Source organism: Chinchilla lanigera, unplaced genomic scaffold (genome assembly GCF_000276665.1).
Source record: "Chinchilla lanigera isolate Chin_1 unplaced genomic scaffold, ChiLan1.0 scaffold00026, whole genome shotgun sequence".
Lineage (NCBI taxonomy): Eukaryota > Metazoa > Chordata > Mammalia > Rodentia > Chinchillidae > Chinchilla > Chinchilla lanigera.
Genome location: NW_004955427.1, coordinates 12,879,915 through 12,890,695, shown reverse-complemented (window position 1 = coordinate 12,890,695; position 10,781 = coordinate 12,879,915). Strand labels below are relative to the sequence as shown.

Genomic DNA, 10,781 nt, shown 5'->3' with positions numbered 1-10,781 from the left:
CAAGTTGGCCTCGAACTCACAGCAGTTCTCCTGCCGCAGGCTCCAGAGTGCTGGGATTACAAGTGTGTGCCACCACATAATTTAGAACTTTATCATCCCCACTTGTGTTTTAATTTCTTGAGGATCAGAACTGCTTCATCATTCTCACCTTCACATTGAGTGGTTAGCACTATGTAGCACATGGGTTTTCAGTGTTTGAAGCAATATTTAGGTGATTTTAATTAATTTCAAAGGACAGTATAAAACTCGAAGATTGTCCAGCAATGTGTGAAGAGGAAGAAGAGGAAGATGAAGGAGAAGCTGCAGACATGGAAGGTATTTATATTCAAAATTGGCTTTAATCTCATTAGGATGTTGGTTCAGAAATATTTGTAATCCATGTGGATTAAGAATTTCATTCTGTTGATTTTGTGGAGGTGGGGTATCAGGAATTGAATTCAGTACCTTGTGCTTGCCGGGCAAGCACTTATGCCACTGATCTATATCCCTGGCTATTCTGTTGATGTTTAAATTTTAATGTTTACCGGTTTAGGGGGTGTCCTGTTTAATTTTAATTTCATTAGTATAAAACTAATCTTGACCTTGAACTCTTCTATGTTACTTAGAACATAGTCATGGTGCGATTATTTCTGCTGCAATAAATATTAGTCATAAATCTTAAATGCTGCTGATTGCTACAAGATTCTAATTCTTTAATTATTCCAAAGCAGAACAAAGTTTGTTCATGTGTTTCGTATTTTCTTTCTCTTTTTTGTTTATATCTTTCTATGAAAACCTTAATTTGTGTTTTTTGGTTTTTTTTTTTTTGATTTTGCTATATTTCGTAGACTGGCTTTGAACTCTTGAACTCAAGGGATTGCCTCAGCTTTTAAGTGCTGGAACTATAAGCATGTACTACCACGACTGGCAAGATAGTGATTCTTTATAGGGTCTTTTGAACTTCATGGCATTCCCCTCAGAGTTTCCTAAGATTTGAAGTGACCCTTTCTAGGGTTACCACTTCAGAATCATTGCATTAATAAATCATTATTATAAGTGATCAAAACTCACTATACTAACAGAACAGAGTTATACAAGTCTGTCAGTACACAATAATTCCAAATTTCCTGTTTCATTAAGATAATACAAGTGAAACCTCAGATATTTAAAAATAGATGAAGAAATTGCCATCACCAGGATTACCTCATTATTAAATTCATTCTTTTTTGTATTTACCTTCTATTTATTATTTGATTCTGTCATCTGTGTCTTTTTTTTCTGCCTTTCTCTGACATTGGGTTGTCTTCTTCCCTGACTATTTTTTTCTAAGTCATCTTTTGGGGCATTTTTCTGCTGCCTGCATGTTAAATGTTGTTATTTCATGGCTACCTTCTTCCTTTCCTGCTTCTTTCCTTTCTTTCCCCAGATTTCAAGTATCCTTAAGGCTTCTCTAATGGCACATGGTGCTTAGGCATGGGTATTTGTGCAGGAGGAGAGACCAGTTCCCTGTGAGAGATTAAATACAAATATGTGTACATGTACAGAAATATAAATATGTGTACACATACAGAAAGACAGCATGTATATTAGAGATTGGGAAGAAAGAGAAAGAAAGGGATTTGAGAAAAGACATAGGGTAGACATTGGAATCTATAAGGTAGCTGCATCCCCAAAATACATCTTTTTTAGGACATGATGGTTACATTTTGTGGCATACAAAAGTAGAAGATGGTGCCAAATAGATTTGGAGACCATAAGGGCAAATCGTAACTGCTGGACTGAAAGTACCTTTCAGTCCAGTTTCCCAGATTACTTTCAAATCTGCATGAAAATTTAGCTGTGCATGTGCTCTAAGTTTTACTGAGATTCTTGTCCTTATTTCCGTGGGAACCTACTCCGTTTAGGAACTCTGAGTTATTTGTAACCAGAGTTTCTCACAACAGGTTCACATAGCATTTTTGTGCTTAAGCCTCTGTACCTAAACCTCCACCTATGTCTCCTCAAGTTCAACACTATTTGGTCAGTTTTATTACCACCTGGGTATTTCGCAGTTGGTAGAAGCTGAACTCATCCTCCTCTTATACAAATACTCTTTGTGGATTTTCCTGTTTCTGAGTAGCGTACAGCTTTGTCCATTCTGTGGTGGGGATGGATAGAGAGCACCCTGTGAGTAAAGCACTGTTTTTAGATTACAGGCTGTAGAACTGCCTTAAATACCTGACAGCCTTTCAGTGTGTTTGCTACATGTCCCTTGGATAATCGAAGAATTGCTCTATGTGGAATTTTGCTCAAAAATCATGTTCATGGTATTTAATATAAAAAGTAATTTTTATTCATTTATTCAACAAATATTTATTGAGCAATACAGTATTTGGATCAGCAATTTCTCAGAGCTAGAGAGAGAAAGCAAAGGCATGCTCTGTGGCATGTAGGTTATAATGAGGGGAAACAAGCAGGAATATAGATAAGCAAAATATATAATACAAAATTTATTATTGTTAGAAAAATAAGGAATGGGGTAGGGTACAGCGTTTCTGTTTTTTTATAAGCTGGTCAAAAAACCGCCACTGGGAGTGAGCCGCCTGAGTAGAGCCGGGAAGCGAGTAAACAAGCTGATCGGTTGTCTCGGGGAAGAGCGTAGAGACCCTCCAGTGGGAACAGGTGTGGCTTGTGTAAGATAACTGCAAGGAGTTCCTCTATCCAGAGTAGAAAGGAGAGGAGAGTGGTAAAGGATGGCCAGGAAGGTAACCAAGGGCTAGATTGTGTGGCTCGTGACTAGTTCAGAGTAAGAAAGGTGACATTGCTGGGTTCTTGTAAGTGAGAGTGCCTGCTTTGACATTTACTGAAGTGCAAAGCATATATTGAAGGGAAAGAGACAACAGGCGGCTGTTTTGATAATCTTAGGCAAGAAATAATAGTGACTTGGGCTAGGGCAATGATGGCAGAGCTCCTCCCCTCCCTTCTCCTCCCCTCTCTTCTCTCCTTTCTCTTTTCTTCTTCTTTTCTCTTTTCTTTTTTTCACTTTCCTCCCTTTTTCCTTCTGTCCTTCCTGAGCCAGCATAGGAGATATTGAAGGGAGCAGCCAGTAAGTGGGTGGGAGGAAAGGCAGGAAAATAAAATATCTTAAAAGCCAAGGAAAGAAAGTGCTCGAGGAGGAGAGAATAAATCATGTTTCTGAGAGGTCAACTAAGATGGAAACTGGGAATTTACCACTCAGTGGAGCAAAGTGGAAATTACTGGACACTTTTTCACATTTTATGTTGTGACAGCCAGTCTTCCCTCTTATCTGCGGTTTTGTTTGTGGTGGAGTTAGTTATCCACGGTCAGTTATGGTCTGAAAATATGAAATGGAAAATGCCAGAAATAAAAAAGTCATATTTTAAATTGCATGGCATTCTGAATAATGCAATGAAATCTCATGCTATCCCTCTCTGTTTCATATGTGAGATGAGTTTTTTCCCAGCCCACCCTTACTGTATATGTACATAGCCACTCAATTATCAGGTCAACTGTCGTGGTATCATAATGCTTTTCTATTCAAGTAACCATAATTTACTTAATGAAGTCCCAACATAAAATAGTAGTAGTGCTGGCAATTCAGGTATGTCAAAGAAAATGCAATAAAGTTTTTCCTTCAAGTAAAAAGGTAAAAGTTTTTTACTAGATAACGAAAGAAAAATACTGTACACTGAAGTTGTTAAGATTAATGGTAAGAATAAATATTCTATCTATAAAATTGTGAAGAAGAAAACAATTTTATGTTAGTTTGTTGATTCAGCTCAGACTGCTAATGTTAAGCCCTCATGTATGATAAAAGCTTAGTTAAGATGAAAACTATTAAATTATACAGTTCTCTACTCTCTGGTTTCAGGCAGCCTCTGAGAGTCCTGAGCCAGTTCTCCCTCAAAGAGACTTCTGTTATATGTAAATAGTCCTGTATATGCAGCAGTCACTAAGGACTATATAGTATTATTATGCCAGTGATGTATCTAACAGAGTAACACAGACCAAACCTAAACATGCTGACTTTCTCTGGCCTTTTGTTATGCAAAGTATTTCAGAAATACAGAATTGACTCATTTATATCTGTGAAGTATCCTCAGTTAAAAACAAACAAAACCCCACATTTTGAATGATACCCTAAGGTAATGCATAATTTTGTTTAGGGAGTTTTCTTAAACTTGATTAATTCTTTATTTCTTTTTGTGACAGAATATGAAGAAAGTGGATTGTTGGAAACAGATGAGGTTTGTAAATAGAGTTTTTCTAGTTAATTTTTAATTAGTGAACTTGCATTAAATTAGTATTCTTAGTATTAATGACATACTGATCTTTCAAAGTTTTATATTCTTATTTACATAGATTATAGCATATAAAGTTTGGATTCTATGTAAAATATACATCATATATACAGTGGTACTTTCTTGGTTTACAGATGCTTTTTTTATGAACAATTTGGTTCACAAACAGAAGTTTTGGGCAAAATTTTGGTTTTTTTTGTGAGTTCTGCATGAGGTAATGAACATGACTATGGCCGTCTTTGCCACATGACCAAGAATGTGGCCATCTTTTCCAAAATCATGGAGAGAATAAGTTCATGAATTGAGCTACTGCTGTAAATATAATTATATTTACATATAAATTATATAAAATATTAAATGTTACATAAAAAAAAAGACAATATATAAAATATTAAATTTCTATATAATATATAAAACATTAAATTTCATTGTAAGTTTGTTTACTTTTAAGAAAAAGACAATATAGAATGAGAGAAACAGATTTTTCTGGAATATCACCTTCATACTGACTTAATGACTAAATTTTTCTCCATTATGTGCCAGGCTACTCTGGACACAAGGAAAATAGTAGAAGCTTGTAAAGCTAAAACTGATGCAGGAGGTGAAGATGCTATTTTACAGACCAGAACTTACGACTTATATATCACCTATGATAAATATTACCAAACACCACGACTATGGCTCTTTGGCTATGATGAGGTAAAAATGAAAAGATGTGCGTTTCAATGTAAAGGTTTTAAATTGTTGGGTTTAATTCCTTTGTTAGATGTGTGTAGGTCTATATTATGTTTTAAACCTTAGATATCATTTGTTTTACAGTTGTATGATTAATATTGAACTTGATTTTTATTTTGAATAAATTATTCAGTGAGACACTATATTAAGAATTAGACACAAGTAATTTGTGTTTATATATGTATTTGTTTGCCTCTCAGCTTACCCGTTTACAGTGTAGGGGAAATTGAACTTCATATATTTTACTAAATTTTGTATATTATATGTGTTGCATGTATTAAACTTTTCCAAAATGATGTCACTTGTCTTTTTCCCTTAATTCATTTGAATAATTGAATTGAAGGATAATTGAAATAAAATCAGGTTTTTTTTAATATCTGTAATTCTTACTGTAAAAATAAAACAGAATAGGCCTAAAAAATTAGTTACTCAATTTTAAAATATGTTAGTAGCCACACGCTTGCCTCTGTGGGGTCTTCATTAGGTGGTAGCTGATGTCACACAGCTTCTATACGCAGACTCCTTCCCCGGTTCCCTCCCTGCCTTAATATAAATTGTAAACTTTACTCAAAATAATCTGGAAGTTCTGAATAGTCTGAAATTGTAATTTACAGGTATGGTGAGGATAGGAGCATAAATACAATATAAACACGGAGGTATAGGCTAAATATTTGTAAAGAGTCATTTCAAAGCATTCTTTATGATTTCAGCAACGGCAGCCTTTAACAGTTGAGCACATGTATGAAGACATCAGTCAAGATCATGTGAAGAAAACAGTGACCATTGAAAATCACCCTCACCTCCCACCGCCTCCTATGTGTTCCGTTCACCCATGCAGGTCTGTGTGTGTGGGTGTATGTTTGTGTCTGTGTTTAGAGAGGGAATGTATGTGTATATTTCATGTATTTATTGTTTGGAAATCTATAAGCATAGATCTTAACAGAAAATTTTACTTTGTAAGCAAATAAAATTCTCTTTCATGTTCCTTAGAAATGTCTTGTGCTTCACTATACATATGAGAAAGGAAACATTTTCAGTTTATTTTGATTTTTATTATTTATTATTAAGATTTTGTTGTTTCTGTATATTTATAAGTAGATCTGTGTGATCATAATCCTCTCGTAGCTTGCAGAACAGGTTGGAGCAGTTCTGGGCCTAAGTATCCATGGTTAGATAGGTTTGCACTATTGTGAATGTATCTTTTTGTGCATGTAGCAGATTAAGTTAACCTTGGACTTTCCCTGTTTTATCTCCTCTGGTTAGTGAAGGGAAATAAATGTACGAGGACTTTCTTTACTCTTTTGTTCTTTGGTTGCAGCGGCTTCAGGCTTACCAAATTAAGTACCTTTTGTAATTTGGGATTTTGTCTCTGTCAGTGTTTTCACAGGGCTAGAAAAGTGAAACGCTACACATTTGTTCAGAATTTTTCCTTAAAAGAACTGTATTGATTTCTTTCAGTTGGTTCTAACAGGTACCTTCACTGTTCATTGAGACATACTGGTAGCTTACTCGTAAGCACCTTTTTTTTTTTTAATGAAAACACTATTTCATTGACCAATTAGATGAGTTTGTTTTGTCCTTTCTTCCTTTTCTCATTTAAAAGCAAAGAAACAAGCCTTAATATTCTTATTTTCTGCAGCCTTTGCATTACTACATTTTACCTTATAGAAAGCCTGTTTCTCTTTTCTAGTTTATTTGAGGCCATTTCGTGTTCTCCTTCAGAGTGTGCTAATGCATGGGCTAGTGCATGCACCCTGGTCCTCTAAGTGACTGCCTCTGCCGTGAAGGATACGTTCATAAAACTGACGGGGCGTTATTTAAGCCAGGAATGTACAAAAGGTGGCTTTTAGGTTGTTATGTGCCCAGTTACTTTGAAGTCACTCTTTTCTGGAGTATCAGAGAGGCACCAGTTTTCCAAGGATTTGTGCATGAAAAACATAGGACAGAAAAGTTTCATTAAATATTTTTCTTCTTATAAAGCCAAAAATTATTATTATTTTGTTTGTTTGTTTGTTTTTCTCCGGTACCGGGAACCGAACTTACGACCTTGCACTTGCCAGGCAGGCGCTTTGCTGCTGAGCTAAATCCCCAGCCCAATTATTTTTAAATAAGATCAGATAAATTTTATGCCATTGAGACAAAGAGATAAACTTATTGACCTTGATAAAATAGCTTTTCTAGTATTTTTTCAGTTTTGACTTATTCTCAGCTAAGTATCTATATAAACATTCAGAATCTGAAGATTGTAGACATCTCTTTGCTTTTTTGACTTTCACTGTTAATCTTTTTTGAATTTGCATAGTCCGATTCATTTGCTTCTCAGAGACCACCATTGTTCCATATTTATCCCTTTTCATGGTTTTTCCCTTCCCTTGTTTTCTGTCTCCATGTATCAGAAAGCTGACTAATACCATTTGTGTATGGTAACTTCTACAAATTATCCCTCGCTCCAAAAAATAATGTGCGTGGCCCAACAGTCGGATTTGAGTAGAGGGGAGAATGTAGTACAATATAATTGTTATATGTTAAAGTTAATTCACCAAGAGCAAGGTTAGTTTCTTCACAAATGAAATCGTGCTCTTTCTGTTTTGAACTGGTTGAGCCACACTAATGAGATTTGTTCTTTGCTTTTAGGCATGCTGAAGTGATGAAGAAGATCATTGAGACAGTTGCAGAAGGAGGGGGAGAGCTTGGTGTTCATATGTATCCTTACCTGTATTTGTGCTTGGTAGCAAATGGCTCCTAGGATGTTTTGTTTGGGAAATGTAGTATAACCTTAAAAACACAGTACCTGTAACTTGTTTAGCCTGTCGTACCTGGAAGTTCTGGTAGAAAACTTTATTTCGGATATGTTTTATTGGGATAGGTAGGTAACATTCAGTTGATTAGAATATATCCCTTTGCATACCAGTTTGCTTGTTACAGGGGCTACCTACTAGTTTAGAATAACATGGGTACCTCTTACTCAAGTGTATTTCCAGTTTAACATATTACAAAAAATGTGTTTTCCCATCAGTTAAAAGTAGTTAGGTTATGTCAACCTGTGGTCTCCCAGAGGCAAAGAATTCAACTAAAACAAAAGGTTATTCAAGTAAAACAGACATTTTTAAGTATTTCAAGTATTCAAGTAAAACAGACATGTTGGAAGCTAGGTAGCAAATTGGAGTACAGTCTATGTAATTAATAATAATTTCTCATTAATTTCCCCCATGAAAATTACAGCTCTTAATGTTTCTAGGTACAGTAGAATATAGAAAAAGTTTCACGATTGTATTAATGAAGACAGTCCAATATATTATATTCTATGGCAAGTACATCTATAGCTTAGATTCAGCTCATTGTGAAGGGGATTCACTTAAATGAACTTTCCTTTTGCTTCAGTGCTCTCATATTCTTTTCTCTAACCAGTTCTAGCAAACTTCAAAGCAGTAAAGAAACTAAATAAGTAAATTTTATAGTCACTTAAATATGGACAATATTGTCCTTATTTTTATATCAAAGTAATGGGGCCTATGTGAACTTCTCATCAAGTTTCAGCTAAATGTGCTGGGTACCTGCCTGTAAAACAGCGCCCTGGGATACTGAGTCAGGAGGATTGCAGCTATGAGCCTAGCTTGTGAACTTCCCAACTTGGTGAGACCCTGTTTTAAAATTTAAAATGGCAGGTGGGTGTGGGGTATAGGTGTAGCTCACTGAGAAGACTGGGTGAAATCCCCAGTACAGCACCAAAAAAAGAACCTTTCAAATTCAAATATTGAGATAGGTGGTCAGGCAGTCTTAAAGTGGTGGAGAGCCTCATGTTGGATAGACACAAATTTGCATAACTTACATGATTAGATTTTTTTTAATAGATTTGATGTAAAATTCTGTCATATGCTTTTTTAAAATGGATAATTACAGTGTAACCTTAAAACATAGAACTCTTTGCCAATCTTACTTTCCTTAACAAAAAAACCTTTAGGTATCTTCTAATTTTTTTGAAATTTGTACAAGCTGTCATTCCAACAATAGAATATGACTACACAAGACATTTCACAATGTAACGAAGAGAACATAGAATGTATCCTAATTATTGATTCTGATTTTTAAAGAATTAACCCATAGATGTGACCATTGACCATATTTACCAATATGTACAATTTCTCCAATAAAGGGAGTTATATGTTTATGCATTAAATAAAAAAGTTCCACTACTAGCCTTATTTGTTTAATAAAAATGAATGTGAATACAGTACTTCTTTTTAATCAAGGTTATAATGAGATTTCCTTAAAATAACATTCTTTAAGTGAATATATAGCTCTTATAGAATGATGAGTGTTTTGGGTGCCCATTTACGAGGAAGATATTAAATAGGTACCAGTGTCCCAACTAGTACTAGAAAATACTGCATTCTAGACTGTGTCTACATTTTATTCCTTTTATTCTTTCTTTGCTTACCCTTTCCTTAAGTGTCCTGTCTGCTAGTAGTTAATATTTATGGAGCACTGACTATATGCTAGGAAATAGGGTAAGAACTGTTGTTTCTTGATTTAAGTTGATTGCGCCAGTTATTTTTAATTAAGAATTCAGGAATATTTTTCCTACCATGGTTGCCTGGTACAATACTAGAATTTGAGGGGGATCCTTTTGTTGTGTAGTGTTAACTGTAGGTCTGGGTATAACAGTTCAGGGCCAGGCGGTATACTCTGGAGAACTGCACACTTGGAGCCGAAGAGTAGAGCCTGGGACCCAGGCCCCCCAGGCCCTTTGACTCCTTTTCTTTTTCTTTTTTTTTAATATTCTCTATTCCCTACATTGCCTCTCATTTAATGCTGTTCATCAGTGTCTGTAAAAAGCGGAGAAGCTAATCTTCCCTCTAAGGAACCTTCGTTTTGTTTTGGGTTTTTCCCCGTCATTTCAGAGTGCACTCCTTTTCTGTAATGCTTTTTAGTGTTCCTCCCTTTCTCAGTTGTCCAATTTCATATTACAAGGAAGATTCCATAGTGAAGATACTTTCTTAGTGAAGTAATGTGAAATTTGATATGGTGTAATATGAAAAAATAAACATGGATCTCATCCCCCTGATACACTTCAGTATCCTGCTTACGGCTGGACCCGGTCCTGAATGTCTGTAGATTCTGGATTCTGAGGAAAGAGGATCACTTGATTTCAAGAGTTCACTCCCAGCCTGCAACGTGGGAAGATTCTGTCTCAAAAAGTTTCTAGACAAATACACTGGTTGCTCACATAGCCAGGAATCCAGTCATCTGTCTTTTTTTTTTTTTTTTTTTTTTTTTTTTTTTTTCTCCGGTACCGGGAACCGAACTCATGACCTTGCGCTTGCCAGGCAGGCGCTTTTTGCCACTGAACTAAATCCCCAGCCCCTATCTGTCTTAATTTAATCTTCCAAACTGATTTTTCTAGAATGCTACTGCTAATGTGTATCACCACTAGATGGCATGTTTTTAAATAACCTTTTTAGTTTCAGATCTTTTTTCCAATTACAACCTTTGTATGGGTCCCCAAACATATACAGAAATGAGTATATTGGCATAAGTGTATTTTTTATGGGTTCAAATTTATAGCATTCATTAGAACGAAGTTGTTGATGAACAGTGGACCTTTGTTGAGCTTGAAACTCAAATTCATACTGGATCATCTTGTAAGCCTTTATGTTGAATTAAAATCAGTTTTATAGTATTTTAAAACCTTTGATTTAAACAAGTAGTAGCAAATGGTAATAACTTTAACTTTTTATTTTGAAATAATTTTAGATTTATAGAACA

General features: G+C 35.2%; 1 protein-coding gene across 1 annotated transcript in view; it reads left to right on the top strand.

Moving 5' to 3' along the window:
• Atg3 (autophagy related 3) overlaps positions 1-9,242 on the top strand; it is a 24,946-nt gene extending 15,704 nt beyond the window's left edge. The window contains exons 7-12 of the mRNA XM_005386390.2: positions 234-315; positions 4,192-4,226; positions 4,824-4,979; positions 5,726-5,853; positions 7,650-7,718; positions 8,977-9,242. Coding sequence (XP_005386447.1) covers positions 234-315; positions 4,192-4,226; positions 4,824-4,979; positions 5,726-5,853; positions 7,650-7,718; positions 8,977-9,058 — 552 coding nt within the window. The 3' untranslated portion in view covers positions 9,059-9,242. The remainder of the gene's footprint in view (positions 1-233; positions 316-4,191; positions 4,227-4,823; positions 4,980-5,725; positions 5,854-7,649; positions 7,719-8,976) is intronic.
• The last annotated feature ends 1,539 nt before the right edge of the window (positions 9,243-10,781 follow it).